This window comes from Silene latifolia, chromosome Y, assembly GCF_048544455.1.
Source record: "Silene latifolia isolate original U9 population chromosome Y, ASM4854445v1, whole genome shotgun sequence".
Lineage (NCBI taxonomy): Eukaryota > Viridiplantae > Streptophyta > Magnoliopsida > Caryophyllales > Caryophyllaceae > Silene > Silene latifolia.
The window spans coordinates 401,370,622-401,388,021 of NC_133538.1; the positions used below are offsets into that span (position 1 = coordinate 401,370,622).

The 17,400-nt window shown below is 39.2% G+C and overlaps 1 protein-coding gene across 1 annotated transcript in view; it reads left to right on the forward strand.

Moving 5' to 3' along the window:
• The window catches only part of LOC141632198 (uncharacterized), a 58,807-nt gene extending 56,452 nt beyond the window's left edge, over positions 1–2,355 (forward strand). Inside the window, exon 5 of the mRNA XM_074444764.1 lies at positions 2,010–2,355. Coding sequence (XP_074300865.1) covers positions 2,010–2,355 — 346 coding nt within the window. The remainder of the gene's footprint in view (positions 1–2,009) is intronic.
• Positions 2,356–17,400: the final 15,045 nt, after the last annotated feature.

Here is a 17,400-nt window from a genome sequence, read left to right on the forward strand (position 1 = left end):
CCGATGGTAGCATTCCGTAATGCCGCCTCCCGATCCGCGAAGTTTGATCCATCATTCTTCGATCGAGTAGACTGATTCATCTGATTCATGAAGATCCGAAGCCAGGACTCACGGTCCAATGTGGCACTTGGCATTGGGTCGTTCATACGGCCAGCCATTTTGTTATTAGCAGTTTAAATGATCGTGTTCTACACTGAAAAAGAAAGAAAAAACAAAACGAAATAAGCAACTCATCGAGGTGATTTAAGTCTATTTAAAATTCATTTTAACGTGTAGACTCATTACACTTGTATAATCGATCTACCTCAAGAATTATACAAATGATCCCAAGACTCAATTTCCGTAAATTGATAAGCCCGCTGTTTGGCCAGTTCTACCGTTAGAACTCTTGGTCGATAGATTTCCGTAAATCCTATCTTTAGTCCACCATAATCACAGGATCGTACGAGTGACCATAGTGTTGAGATAAAATAGGTCAATCAGTTCCAACTTACCCGACGTAGAAGGGGTCATATTATGCCTACCGACGAAGAAGGGATTCATTGGAGTTTGATCTATAAAGACTATTGATACGACTCATTTAGTCGTAGTTATTTGGAGCGATTTAGTATGGTTTTAATGGCTTGGAGTAGTATTATGAAGCTTAATTGCAGGTTATTTGTTAGTGAGCTTTGGTTAGCTATTGGGCCGGTTTTACAAGTTTAGAACGGAGTCCAAGTCCGAGGAGAGATAGGCCCGGATACCTATGGAGATACATGAGACGTGTGCGCTTAAAGTGCGCTAATTGAGCGCGCATAAATCAAAAGAAAAGGGCAGCGCGGCAGCTATATGCGTGACTGCGTTCAACCTACATTTGAGCCGTGCGCGACTTGTGCGCGATCGAGGCGCGACTGTGCGCGTGCTTTGTTTCAGCGTCCAGTTTTGCGTCCAGTTAAAGGCTTGTGTTTTGTTTCCTTATTTGACTCGGTTTGTTCCGATGAATTTTATTATTATTATTATTATTTTTAGTACTTTATTTCCTACTTTAATTATTTACCTTATTACTATATAACTTATTATTTTTAGTTTTAGAAAAGATTGACAGAACTTTGAGAAGAGAAACCTTATTATTGTTTTTAGCGATGTGTAACTAATCTTTCTTCTTGGATTCAAGCAATTGAAGCGCTCATAATACGATTGTGAGTTTGAATGTTTTAGTTTCTCGTCTTGATTATTGTGAATTGCTTAGTTATTAATTTTATGAATGTCGATTGATTATTGCTAGGTGTACAACTAGTGATTGATTTCTTCATTCTATTGTTAGTATTGTTAATTGAATAGGATTTATTGATTAACTCTACGCTAGTAACAACTAGGACTTAATATTGAACGGGATACGTTGATATTAGTACTTAGAAGCGATTCACATAAATATCTAAAGTGCAACTGGATTGTATGCATTATTTATTCTCTATCGAGTTCTCTAAATTATATTGCTGCTGTTGAATTAAATCTTGAACTGGATTGTTAAGGTTGTTTAACAGTTAGGGTTGATTAAGAACGGGATTCGTTTTAATTAACTATTCTTAAGGAGAATTGGAATTTGTCATTCACGATAGAGTAATCAAGATTAGTAATTGAAACCGTCTTACAGTGATCAATTGTTATTGAGTGTGGATATATGCTTGGCTCTAAGACCCTTTTAAACCATTTGATACACCAAAAATCATTAGTTTTATTACTCAAATTGCATTAGCTTTTAATCTTAGTTTGTTAGAAAATCAACTCAAATCCCCCCTTTTTGTTACTACGATCTTTAATTACATTTAAGATCGACTGTTCCTACATTATAAATTGCATAAATTGTTAATCTGATTCCCTTGGGTTCGACCCTTATTTCCGCTTTACTACTGTTTAGTATTTGGATTTAAGTGATATAAATTGTTAATTTGAGGCATACGACTTTAGCCTGTCAAATTTTGGCGCCGTTCTTGGGAATTGGCATTAATTATTTTTGTGTTTTAGTGTAGGTTTATGCATAATACTCGTATTTCTAACCTGAATCTCGAGCCTTTCGATCCAGAGATTGAGCATACTCTTTTCAGGTTACGAAAGAACAAACGAGGTGCAATAGTGGCTGTTCCTGAAGGCAGCGAGTTCGACGATCTACATTCAGACTCTGAATATTCTGAAATTTCTGAACAACCTGAACCTTTGAATATGGCTAGAGAAACCCGCACTCTAAGGGAGCTCACAGCTCCAAATCTTAACGTTCAACCATTGTGCATCACTTTTCCAGCATTGGATGATGGAGTCACTTTTGAACTGAAATCGTTTGATACATCGCTTACCAAGTTTCGGTGGTATGAGCATTGAGGATCCGAATAAGTATCTTTCGGACTTTCATATTGTGTGCACTTTGGTATGAAGCCACTGCTATTACCGACGAGCGATTGAAATTGAGAGCATTTCCTTTCACCTTGAAGGACAATGCGAGAGACTGGTTAAACTATCTCCCACCGGGAAGTATCACTACTTGGGTAGGTATGAAGAAGGCGTTCTTAGAGAAATATTTTCCTCCTTCTCGATCATCTCAAATTGAAAAGAGCCATCGATAATGTTGAACAAAGAAGACGGGAAACTATGTATGAGTATCTTGAGAAATTTAAGAAGCTCTGTGCTAGTTGCCCTTACCATGGTTACTCGATCGGGATCTCATTATGTATTTTTGTGGTGGATCAACCAAGATGACCGTCGCATGATTCACTCGCTTGTGGAGGAAATATAGCCAACAAAAATCCGATGAGGCTTGGGAGGTTATTTCGAGCTAGCCGAGACCTTTAGACAGTTTGAGAGGAAACCATCACGAAGAGGAGTGAATGCTATGGGTGTTAGTCCTGGTTTAGAGGAAAAGGTTGATAATATTGTTTCCACTCTCCGTGACATGTTATCCGGGAGACAGATGGCTCTTGTTTGTGGCATTTGCGCTCGAGGGTCACCCTAATGATTTGTGTCCTTACTTGCGAGAAAATGGCCAAGAAGAAGTGAATGGTGTTTGGGAGAGTACTACAAATAACATGAAATGGGATCCATATTCCAAGACCTATAATGAAGGATGGAAGGCTCACCCTAACTTTCGTTGGGGAAATTCTCAAGCCGGTTCATCGTCTGGCCCTCCTAGAGGTCAGTTTCTCCAAAGACCACAAGGACAACAATTTAATCAACAAGTGCCTCAACAAGCAATGAACAAGCACCACCGAGTTCATCAATGTCCACGGAGGATATGATTCGGGCTCTTACTCTCAATGTTACTCAAGATAGAAGCGGATAATAAGCAAAATTTTAAGAATCTTGAAAATCAGGTTAGTCACCGGCTCTTTGCAATTAATAGGTTGGAGGCTAGAGATTCTAATGCATTACCATCTCAAACGGTGGTGAATCCAAAGAATGTGAGCGCAGTCTCTTTGAGAAATGGGAGACAATTAGTGGAGGCTGAGAAAGTGAAAAGAAAAGCCAAGGAACCGGTGATTCATGAAATAGAGGAAGAGATAGTGATCAAGGAAGGTGAAGAAGCTTCTATTGTTAAGGAGAAGGAGCATATTCCCTCTTCTATATCGGTGGTCGAACCGGAGGTACCCTTTCCTGATGCACTTAAGAGGACTCACCACTTTGAGCACGACAAGGACATTTATGAGGTATTCCAGAAGTGTGAGGTAAATATTCCCCTTCTTAATCTTTTGAAAAGTATTCCTAAATATGCAAAATTCTTAAAGGAGTTGTGTACTATTAAAAGGAATAACAAGTTGAAAGGGGTGAAGAAAGTGAAGGTTAGTGAACATGTATCCGCTATGTTTCAAAGAAAATTACCCACTAAGTGTAGCGATCCGGGCATGTTCACTATCCCTTGCATCATTGGAAACACTAAGATTCAAAAGGCCATGCTAGATTTAGGAGCTTCTATTAATGTGATGCCTTACTCCTTATATGAATCTATGAAACTTGGTCCTCTACATGCTACTAGTGTTGTTATCCGATTAGTGATAGATCGAATGTCTACCCGAAAGGGATTGTCGAGGATGTGCTTGTTTTGGTTGATAATCTTATCTTTCCTGCTGATTTTTATGTGCTAGACATGGAACATGATAAACATGCGGCTCCTATTCTGTTAGGTAGGCCATTCTTGAAAACTGCTAGCACTAAGATTGATGTATCTAGTGGGTCTATGACTATGGAGTCTAGTGGTCAAGTGGTGCGTTTTAACATCTATGATGCTATGAAATATCTTGATGATTACCACTCTTTGAATTTTATTGACATTATTGACCCTTTGGCCCAAGATTTCTTTGGTTTTAATGGTGATGATGAGTTGCAGGTAGCTTTGGAAAATAGTGTGGATGGTCAAGAGATAGAATATGTTTTTTTCCGCTAACTTGAAGGAGGTTGTGGCCGATTTACATAAGTTGGAGGAGCTTCCTTTGGATTTTAATACTAAATTGCCATTAACTGTTCCTTCGGAGAAATTGTTGCCATCTGTTTTGCAGGCACCTGTGGTAGAACTTAAGGCTCTACCCGAGCATTTGAAGTATATCTTCCTTGGTGAGGGGAAAACACTTCCTGTTATCATCTCTAGTAAGCTCACCGAGGAACAAGAAGCAAGGTTGAAAGATGTACTTGTGGAGAACAAATTAGCTATTGGTTGGACTATTGCCGACATCAAGGGCATTAGTCCAAGTACTTGTATGCACCGGATTTTGCTAGAGGATGATGCTAAACCGGTAAGGCAACCACAACGTCGATTGAATCCTCCTATGATGGAGGTAGTGAAGAAAGAAGTTCTCAAATTGCTTCAAGTAGGTATGATTTATCCTATTTCTGATAGTAAATGGGTGAGTCCTACCCAAGTAGTCCCTAAAAAGTCTGGGGTGACCGTAGTTGAGAACAAAGATGGTGAGCTTGTACCTACTAGGATCCAAAACGGGTGGAGGGTTTGTATAGATTATCGTAGGTTGAATGCGGTAACTAGAAAAGACCACTTTCCTCTTCCCTTTATTGACCAAATGCTCGAAAGACTAGCGGGTAAGGCTTATTATTGCTTTCTAGATGGGTATTCGGGGTATTTTCAAGTAGCTATTGCCCTGAGGATCAAGAGAAAACCACATTTACTTGTCCTTTTGGTACCTTTGCGTATCGACGTATGCCTTTTGGTCTTTGTAATGCACCTGCTACCTTTCAGCGATGTATGGTTAGCATATTTTCTGAGTATGTTGAACGCTTCATTGAGGTATTTATGGATGATTTTACGGTGCATGGTGATTCTTTTGATACTTGTTTACATCATTTATCTCTTGTTCTTAAGCGTTGTATTGATACTAACCTTGTTTTGAATTCGAGAAGTGTCGGTTTATGGTGGAACAAGGTATAGTACTTGGACATGTTGTGTCTTCGAGAGGTATTGAGGTAGATAAAGCTAAGATTGATACTATTTCTTCTCTACCTTACCCTACTAATGTTCGCGAAGTTCGATCTTTTCTTGGTCATGCAGGTTTTTACCGCAGGTTCATTAAAGATTTTTCTAAGATCGCTTCACCCTTATGCAAGCTGCTGCAAAAGGAGACAGATTTCATCTTTGACAAGGCTTGTAAGGAGGCTTTTGATGAGTTGAAAGGTAGGCTTACTTCCGCTCCAATTATTCAAGCACCGGATTGGTCTCTTCCCTTTGAGATCATGTGTGACGCGAGTGATTATGCTTTGGGAGCGGTGTTGGGTCAAAAGAATGGGAGGGCTTCCCATGTTATTCATTATGCATCCATGACCCTAAATGAAGCACAACGAAATTACACCACAACTGAGAAGGAACTTCTAGCAATTGTTTTTGCCTTGGAAAAATTCCGGTCCTATTTACTTGGTACAAAAGTGGTGGTGTTTTCGATCATGCGCGCTACGCCACTTGATGGCGAAGAAAGAATCTAAGCCGAGATTGATAAGATGGATTCTATTGCTTAGTGAATTTGATTTGGAGGTGAAAGATAAGAAGGGAGCAGAAAATGTTGTAGCGGACCATTTGAGCAGGTTAGTGGATGTTGATGCAAATCCACATGAGAAAAATCCGGTGAAAGGATTATTTCCTGATGAGAGCTTGTTCGCTATTCGATCCGTAGAGCCATGGTATGCCAATCTTGTAAATTTTCTTTGCTCTTCGAAATTTCCACAAGGTTTTTCCAAATCTCAAAAAGACAAGCTTCGTAGTGATGCGAAGTATTATGTGTGGGATGAGCCTTATTTGTGGAAGCATTGTTCCGACCAAATCATAAGGAGGTGTATACCGGAGAATGAGATGGCCTCTATCCTTACATTTTGCCACTCACATGCTTGCGGTGGCCACTTTGGTGCAAGAAGAACTGCGAGAAAAGTGCTAGATTGTGGGTTTTATTGGCCTTCTTTGTTTAGAGATGCTCATGGATTTTGTCAAACTTGTGACAATTGCCAAAGAGTAGGCAATATTTCCCGAAAGAATGAGATGCCGCAAAGTTACATGCTTAACTGTGAGATTTTTGATGTTTGGGGGATCGATTTCATGGGTCCTTTTCCAAGTTCATATGGAAATCTTTACATATTGTTGGCGGTAGATTATGTGTCTATGTGGGTGGAGGCTATTCCCACTAAGACCGATGACTCCAAGGTGGTGGCGGATTTTATCAAGGCTAACATATTTGCTCGATTTGGAATTCCAAAGGCCTTGATAAGTGACCGTGGAACTCATTTTGTCAACAAGACAATTAGTGCTTTGCTCAAAAAGTATTGCGTTACTCATAAAGTTTCCACGGCATATCATCCGCACCAATGGACAAGTCAAGTGTCCAATAGAGAAGTCAAGTCTATCCTTGAGAAGACGGTGAATCCTAATCGGAAGGATTGGAGCTTGAGATTAGATGATGCATTATGGGCATATCGAACGGCCTATAAAACCCCAATTGGTATGTCACCTTATCGACTTGTGTTTGGGAAAGCGTGTCATTTACCTGTAGAATTGGAGCATAAAGCATATTGGGCAATAAAAAGCTTTAATATGAGCTTGGATGACGCGGGGTTGCATCGTAAGTTGCAATTGCAAGAGTTGGAAGAGCTCCGACTTGAATCATATGATAATGCAGCTACTTACAAAGAAAGAACGAAAGCTTGGCATGACAAGATGATATTGCGACGGGACTTTAAAGTTGGTCAAAAAGTCCTTTTGTTCCAATCCCGCTTTCGTCTATTTCCAGGTAAGTTGAAATCCCGTTGGATCGGTCCACTTATAATTACTAATGTTTATCCTCATGGTGCAGTTGAGGTACGAGATCCGACGACGGATAAAGTGCTAAAAGTAAATGGGCAAAGACTGAAGCCCTATCATGATGGTGTCGAGATTGAGGTGGTAGAGTCACTGGATCTCTACGACCCCATTTATGAAGATTAATTTCACCACTAAGTCGAGCAAACGACTATAAACAAAAGCGCTAACGGGAGGCAACCCGGGGTTTTGTATCCTTTTTCTTTGTAATATTTCTTTAGTTTTTATAATTAGTTAATTTATTTGGTTTAATTAGTAGTTAGAAATTTTATTATGTTTCTTTTTATTACTTGTTTTAATTAATTTTATTTTGACGGTTTATTATATGTAATAGGAATGACGAACAATGCTTCGAGACGGAGAAAGAAAGACATACAAGTCGTGAATGTAAAGTGTGCCTCGGCGCATTAATTGGTCGCGCATACGCAGATAAAAAACACACGAGGCGGTCTCTATTGCGCTCTCGCATTCACCCTATGCGCATCCGACGCGCGCGACTCCCACTCAAGACACACTTTACATTCATATCAGGTATTAACCCTTTCCTTCGACAAATCCCCTCCCTTTCTTCTTCCTGTTTCCTAAAACTCAAATTACTCAAACATAAATCCTTCTTATTTCCAAATCTCTCCCACAAATTGATGCTCAATAAATCAAAAAAAAAATATAATCCGCACAATATCGTTGCTTCGTGTTCATTCATTGTTCAAATTCCAAATTCATCTCTATACTACTTAAATTTGGTGCGAAAAATTGGGGTTTATAACCCTAATTTCTGAAACAATTGGGGATTCTTACTGCAATTCTTCCCAAAACGTGATTGTTCACTCCTATTTTGCTGAGATTTCATCCTTAATTGCTGCAATTTGTCCGAAAATTTGGGGGTTTTCTAACCCTACTTCTGGAATTGAAACAAACCCAACAAATTCTTCCCCAATTCGTGTAAGTTTGGTCCATTATTGCTGAATTTTCGTCTGTGTTTTCTTGAATTTGGGGCGAAATCTGGGTTTCACAAACCCTAATTTTTGAACTCGAAAATTGATGCTTCAATTGACGATTTTGGGGTCTTTGAGTTGGGTCTTGTGCGTCGATTTCAAGCGGCTTTGATTGGTCTGTAAGTCCTCATAATTTCATGCTCTACCTCTTTGCATAAATTCTGGTTTCATTGTTTAAGTCGAGCATTGTGAGTCCTTTTTTGATGAATCTTGTTGTTGAACCGTCGTAAGGTTTAGGTGTCGGGTTTTGTCGCGAGTAAGGTAGTGGTCTGTCGTGAGTTGTTGTTGGAGTCGCCGAGTGTGTTTCTTGGGTTCTTTGTGTTATTGATAGGTCGTGAATTTCTGGAATTACAAGGAGTTGTCGTGAGTCTTTGTTAGATTGAGTTGTTGTGAATTTGTTCTGCGTTATTACTTTGTTGTATCGTGGAGTTCTTTGTGTTGGAGCCGCTGAATTAGTGTTGGGAGTGTGTTATTATTGCTGTATTTTTGTTGCGGGTTCCTGACAAAGGTCTTAGTAAAATGACCACAAAACGAAAAAACCCACCTCGAAAAGCTACAAAAACTACCCCAAAGGCCAAGCACTAGTACCTCACGTGCTAGTGCTAACCGTCTAGTCGTCGATTATATGGGATGTACTGACCGAGGTTCAACAAAAATACTGGAGAGCCCTTATACTTCCCAAAAGAACCACCCGCGTAACCAAATTTCTTGACAGAGAGGCATTGAGACAGTTGGGAGTCCTTGAGGCGGTGGAGGTATTGTTAGAACGGGTCGGGTTGAGTGAATTTTTGAATAAGAAGGCCGACACGTATAAGAGATTAACCCCGGAATTCTTATCCACCGTTGAGCGGGTGCCCGAGAGTGACCCCCTAGCATTAAATTTCAGTTAGTGAACAAAGAAACCGTTTTATCCTATCCTACTTTGAGGGAAATATTTGGTGTAGCCCCAAGAGCGATACGGAGAGTTGGGCAGGTGTTCTTGGGCAGCTACGAATGAGTTTTGGTATGCACTTACTCATCAGTGTAATGATGGTCACACTCAGAAGAGTTCTAGGATACCTCACCCGGCATTCCGCTTTACTCACCGTGTCCTCGCCATGACATTCTTGTGCCAAGGGAACCTACCAATATTACCCTACCCGAGATTGAAATGTTGTGGGGTATGGGCCCTAAGGAGTGGGTCGGCCAGATTGGGTGGGTGAATTTGTTCAAATGTGCATTGATATTCGGGGCGAAGACCGGTAAGATTGCTATGGGAGGAATGGTGACACTAATTGCTACTCATTTGGGGTATGAGATGGACCCTAGAGATCAAGTCCGCGGGATCTCTTCTATGAACATTGAGTCCATGTGTCGCCATATGCAGATGTTGGGACGCATTGCTTGTGAGGAGGAGGCATATGCTTTACGATTGAGGCACCGTTGAGAAGACAACTTACTTGAGACTACCTCGCCGGAGGGAATGCGATTCCAAAGTGGGACCGCGTCACAGCGATCTATTCATTCCCATGGACCCTCCGGAGCTGCTTGTTCTAGTCACCTCAAAAAAGAAGAGTACTACTGGAGTTGCTAGTACGGATTTGGTGATGGCGGAGGCTGATGGTTCGGAGGAACCTGAGCATGATGACGACGAGGAGGCTCCTGATGGTGAAGGTAGTAGTGGTAGGGAGGCGTTTGGTGATCTTTGCTTGGAGAGACCATGTAGAGCTTGAGTTAGAGGAATTGCGGGATGAGATTGAGCGTGTTCATGATGCGACCAGTGAGTGTTTGGCACTTCATCGGGCGATGAGTGACATGTTTCAGGCCATGTATCCGGGGTCTTACAAAGCCCCTGGGGCCTCTTTCTATGCGGAGTTGGCTAAGAGACGTCTTGACAGAGAGGCTCGTGCTAGAGCCCGACAGACCCGTCGCTTCGGGTCTCCTCCTTCCTAGCTAGTGGTATGTCCCTTCCCTTTTCTTTTGTGTTCCCGTACAACATTGGGGACAATGTTGAGTTCAAGCATGGGGAGGGGTATATTCACTATTGTACATATTTTAGTCCGTCACTTGTAATTTAATTTGCTTTGAGTTTGAAAAAAAAAAAAAAAAAAACAGAAAAAACGAAAAAAATGAAAAAAATGGAAAAACAAAAAAAGAAGTACCCGGCTAGGTGAAAACCCGAAAGGGCGCCTAGGCAAAAATGGGAAAAGTGGCCGAGGACGGAGTGAAAACCCGAAAGGGCGCTCCGGGTAAAATGAAGAATTGAGATGCGTGCCACGAGAGTAGTGTGAGGAAAATAGCTAGAGTGAAAACCCGCAAGGGCGGGCGCTCTAGGCAAAATGAGAGATTTAGGAAAAAAAAAAATAATCCATTTCACACTAATTTTTGTGTCCTGTTTTTGGTGTGGCGTCATAAGAAGGGTGTTAAAGAAGGTCGGTTGGGTAGGACTAGTGGCTAAGGTGAGGAGAACCGCGGTGCTATGTTGTTGTTGGTTTTGTGCTAGTGAGTGGAGTAGAGGTGTCTAGGATTATACACATGGCTAGTTGGTTTTTGTTGTGAGCCATGTGAATTTTTGGTTAGGATGGAGCGATAAGGGGCGTAGCATTGTTTTCTATTGCTGTTTTGTGGTGACTACCGTCACTAATTATTGTTACTTTGCTCTTTTGTCTTTTGAGGATGTGGGTTTGTTACTCTTTGCTAGGCGGTGGAAATGATTACACTTTTGAGGGTGTTTTGGAGGGCGTGAGAGGGAAGTGAGCGGTCTTGTTGTCTGTCATTTTTCTACCATGTGCTGAGTTTGAGCTGGTGTTGGTATGCTTTTTCATTGTGTTCTTTGGTTTTACATCGAGGACGAGTAAAAGTTCAAGCATGGGGAATTTGATACGACTCATTTAGTCGTAGTTATTTGGAGCGATTTAGTATGGTTTTAATGGCTTGGAGTAGTATTATGAAGCTTAATTGCAGGTTATTTGTTAGTGAGCTTTGGTTAGCTATTGGGCCGGTTTTACAAGTTTAGAACGGAGTCCAAGTCCGAGGAGAGATAGGCCCGGATACCTATGGAGATACATGAGACGTGTGCGCTTAAAGTGCGCTAATTGAGCGCGCATAAATCAAAAGAAAAGGGCAGCGGCAGCAGCTATGCGTGACCCTGCGTTCAACCTACATTTGAGCTGTGCGCGACTTGTGCGCGACCGAGGCGCGACCTGTGCGCGTGCTTTGTTTCAGCGTCGAGTTTTGCGTCCAGTTAAAGGCTTGTGTTTTGTTTCCTTATTTGACTCGGTTTGTTCCGATGAATTTTATTATTATTATTATTATTTTTAGTACTTTATTTCCTACTTTAATTATTTACCTTATTACTATATAACTTATTATTTTTAGTTTTAGAAAAGATTGATGAGAACTTTGAGAAGAGAAACCCTATTATTGTTTTTAGCATTTATGTGTAACTAATCTTTCTTCTTGGATTCAAGCAATTGAAGCGCTCATAATACGATTGTGAGTTTGAATGTTTTAGTTTCTCGTCTTGATTATTGTGAATTGCTTAGTTATTAATTTTATGAATGTCGATTGATTATTGCTAGGTGTACAACTAGTGATTGATTTCTTCATTCTATTGTTAGTATTGTTAATTGAATAGGATTTATTGATTAACTCTACGCTAGTAACAACTAGGACTTAATATTGAACGGGATACGTTGATATTAGTACTTAGAAGCGATTCACATAAATATCTAAAGTGCAACTGGATTGTATGCATTATTTATTCTCTATCGAGTTCTCTAAATTATATTGCTGCTGTTAAATTAAATCTTGAACTGGATTGTTAAGGTTGTTTAACAGTTAGGGTTGATTAAGAACGGGATTCGTTTTAATTAACTATTCTTAAGGAGAATTGGAATTTGTCATTCACGATAGAGTAATCAAGATTAGTAATTGAAACCGTCTTACAGTGATCAATTGTTATTGAGTGTGGATATATGCTTGGCTCTAAGACCCTTTTAAACCATTTGATACACCAAAAATCATTAGTTTTATTACTCAAATTGCATTAGCTTTTAATCTTAGTTTGTTAGAAAATCAACTCAAATCCCCCCTTTTTGTTACTACGATCTTTAATTACATTTAAGATCGACTGTTCCTACATTATAAATTGCATAAATTGTTAATCTGATTCCCTTGGGTTCGACCCTTATTTCCGCTTTACTACTGTTTAGTATTTGGATTTAAGTGATATAAATTGTTAATTTGAGGCATACGACTTTAGCCTGTCAACTATTCTCAATTTTTGGTTATACGAGGAAGATCCCATCAACTTAGTTTTAATTCATATAAAGTGAACGAAAATCTAGCATTACGTGAATGAATTAACTTAGGTGATGGCTTAGAAAGACCGTGTGACATCTGTATGTCATAGAAAACTAACGCGTAACCTCTATATGAGTCAGTTTTCATGCAAATATTAGGTGGTTTGGTTTTAGGCGGAATATGATGCAAACTATCGTTACGATGAAAAACATAAAAGAATGCAAAACGTAAATAAAAGTCCTAGTGTGACCTATCCTAGCAAAAAGAACATAATACAACTTTGGAATCCACCGTTGGACCCGAGAAGCTTGTCTTGATGTTCCATCTTGATCCATGCAGCGGGAGTGAGCATCCGATCTCCATCTTTGGTCTTCTCAAAATTACAATTAAAAATTTACAAAATATAAACCTATTTACATTCTAAATTAAAACTGTAATTACAAAATTCGTATTGTGTACAAAATATGGCCGAAAAAAAATAAAACACGAAAATATTTTTTTTTTCTTTCACGGCTGGACCGAGAGCTAAACACGAAAAAAACAAATTTCAGCGGCCAAAACCGTGAGCATGGAAACCCTCGAAATTTTTTTTTTTTTTTTTTTCAGCAGCTCAACCGAGAGCAACAACAAACCCAAACAAAATCGATTTGACAAAAAACCAATTGCAATTTAAACCTAATCCGTATTAAAATAAATCTACAATTGACAAAACCTAAACATATTGCTTTGAAGACGGATTATAATAACAATATGCAAAAACAAATTGAAAACAAAACCAACGACTGATCAGCCGTGAGCCGTATGGCACGGTTTTCAAGGCAAAAAAATATCGATTCAAATCGTTTTATGAAAATCACGATGAAAAATTTACGTGGCCTAGCTCTGATACCACTTGTGGGGAAATATCCGTAAAATTCCCTTAAAATTAAGGACTATAACGCAATTTTATCATGTGATTAATTGTCATAAACGAAAAACAAAAGAAACGATAAAAGAATAAGAATCAACCTTGGGTCCTATGTAAAAACGCGGCCTAAGAACAGAAATCAAATTAGATTTCCTCCTAATTGTTGCACCCAAGATCGTCTGAGACTATGCCCCTTGTGCTAGAAATTACTCTCTAATTGCCTTGCAATATTGAGAGAGCTATTTGTGAGTTTTCTGATGTGAGATCTAGAATTTCAGAGAGAAAAAAATGCTCCAAAACCCTAATTTTTGTGCAAATGAGAATCATTAGGTCAAAAGGAGAGAGGGACTCTCCTTTTGTTCGGCCGTGAGGTTGCTAGGGGAGGGAGTGGGCTTTCCACTTTCTCCTTATTCAACTCGTGGTCTTGCTAAATGTATATGACGGGTTTTAATTATAAATCGTCACTCGTTATCGGATATTAAAATATCGACTAATAACATGAATCAGTCGACATATTAATACTTGTCCGACAATGACAATATTGTATAATTAATCAACTCAATATACATTAATTAAATATAACCGTTTATATTCAATTTGCGAATTAACCGCTTAATTCACCTTAGCCAGTATTATTTAATCCGTATTAAATAAATATCTCAACATCGCGTTTGACTAATTATTAGTCAATAACTCCGACTAACCGCTTAGTCATATTAGGCATCAACATGACTGTATTTTTTATACCGTCACATCTCTCAAACGTATCCTATAGGTGTGACTTTTAGGGACAGTTGATCACCGCCATCTTGTATGACAATAACGTCAAACTTATCTAGCAAGCCAACCGTTATTGATAAACGTGGACTAACTGATAATAATACAAAAGTATACCCTTTGATCCTTTTAGAGATTTATATGTCATTGCACTAACTGTGGAGGACACCAGCCCCAACAATTACATGCACTCACACTAGATCCTCAAGTTCTTTTCTTTCATTACCGCAAAACTCATACATAACTTAACATGACACTAATTCCCAACACCCTACACTCACTGTCTCAACGAAAGATTATGAACCACCTGCACTTTGGATCATTACCACACATGTTCTACGAATCACTTGTCATGACTATGTGCACCAATGCCTCATCTACAACAAGATCAACTCTCTTCAGAACAACTTCTCAAACCGTGTCCCCATCAACAGAATATCACTATACTATGACAACAACGAAAACATATACAACTATCTTTCATACCATATTCTACCCTCACTCCCAAGCTGAAACTAGCAAGAAACATCAACAAACAAAATAACAGTCTATATGTCTAACCGAAACTCACAAGGAACAACAGTAAATAAACAACAATCTATGTATAACTGGTATGTACTTTCGAAAAATCGTATCGTAATCATCCCACCTACTCCACCACAACCGGTGACGGCATCGCAACACCGCCACCAACAGCCGCACCGTAGCACAAAAATACCCACATCACAACACGAAGTACCATGCCCGGATCACCACCCGAGGCACAACAACCACATCGATAGACATCACAATCACATACAATTCCCACAAACATTGATTTAGTATAACTTTCCGGACTAGAAAACTTACTCAAAACTGCTTTACTAAATCACAACACAACATATTATGCGGAATAAACAGACAAGAATCTCATGAACATCATCCTTACCATTTCACGGAATACACATGTATTATAAATACACATACAATTATAACTAGCCATGCCAGATCAATCAAATTATTACCATTTTTTTTTATTCAATTAGGGTACCGTACTCAACATATAGAAAATTCAGATAACAACTTTATAATTATCACACCATACTACTTCTTGTGAGGTCAGAACCTCACACAAACATTTATACACATCATAGACCCGTAATCACATCCAACTAGTTAATCCTGATCACGTAAGTTACCACCTGATAAAGGTTACCTCTTGCTTGAGCTTAACTCGTATGCCCCTCATAACACATTCTTCCATTCACATAACCAGCACCTTCTGCCATACATAACCATACAGCTAACACTCACTACCAGGAACCGCCTCCTAAGACTACGTCTTATACTTCCTCACAGCCATACATATCAATCCGGTCTCTACTAAATCAACCTCTTTAGATTGGCCATACATCTTTCATATTTATCATCACCCTTAACCACTAGTGACAACACCCCCACACTACCACCGTTCATACATCAAACCTCTTACACTCATCTCGAAACATCACAGTTTCTTTCCTATCTTTGGTTATCATCCCAAATAACGAATATCAAATACATCAACAAAAATCACCTCAACACTATTTCCAATTCCATCCTTAATTGTATCGTCACCCGACTCACCACCAAGATCTCATATCGTGCAATTACCCAACTTTTACTTTACTTAATTTCTCGAAACTCATGATTATCATGTCGTCCTGGAACTCCTATATAACTGTTAACTCAAATCCTCATGATAGTATCATACATCTCGACGATTCCTTAATTTTATACCACATAACTCCGGTGAACATTTTCCTAGTTTTACTCCCCTCATTCTTTTCTTTTTACACTCGACAAATGCAATTAACCATTCAACTCCTTATCACTTCTACCTAACTCTTTAGTGCTCCCATTACATTCTCATTGCTCCAAAACTAACATCTCACTATTTCATATCGATATCATCTCACTCTTTCTTACCATAGATATTCTCTTATTATGCTATCATTCACCCTTGCCACTAATCCATCCATAGAATCAACGTTTACTTGTTCAAACAATTGCATCTCCCTTTTTACATCTCTGGAAATCAAAATTCATTTTATACCGTTAATTGCCCAAGGAAATTACACATTAGTTTCACCTCTTGATAACACAAATTCCCAAACTCACTCACTATCTGCAAATCCACGTCGCGACATGTCTCCATTAAGTTCACTATATACCACTCTTCTCAATTCCTCTAAAATGACCTTTCACTACATATATTCTTAACCCACACGATTTCCTAACCATCTCCCTCCATAATTCCTTACACATCTCAAGTTGTCACCATCCACATCCTTCCTTTCAATCTTTTCATTCTCGCGTTCCTTAGACTCCCATCATCCCTTGTCCATATTTACTTACTTTTACATTACTCAATACAAAATCATATCACTCATCTCTTCTCATAAAACCTGCTTCATGCCTTAATAAGCCTTACCAATCCTTCTTTTCTTTTCCACTGCCTATCACAACCGCATATCACTCATGTACTCCCCACCGAACTCACACTCGCCACAAGTGCCACTCTTTACATCATAGGATTGGGTAACTTACGCATCAGGATCATTAAATACGTAAAACAATGCATAACGAAGTAAAATAACACATTTGAATCAAACATAATATGCAACGAAGTCAAATGATAAGCATATGACCCAAAACAGGGGTCACTAGATCGAGTACAGGCCACTCGATCGAGTGAGTGACTTACTCGATCGAGTGGGTGAAGGTCAGAATCACGTAAAACAAATTACCAGGACTACTCGATCGAGTAACAAGAGGTGCACTCGATCGAGTGGGGGCTACTCGATCGAGTACCCCACGCATTTCTCAGCACTGTCCAATTTTCGTAAAACGGTCATAACTCACTCGTTTCTTGGTCGTTTTGGGCGTGTGACCTATTGTTAGAATATTAAAAGAACAAGCTCTCACCTTCAATTGTAATCACCTCAAAATCATTTATGAATCTCAAGTTATAACAGTTTAAAGATAACTTTGTTGAAATCAGACGACATAACTATTTGACTTTTACTTCCAAACAACTTAAACAACAACAAGGTAAACAAAAACAACTCAATACTCATAAAGCCTCTATCCCTAACCACATGTTACTA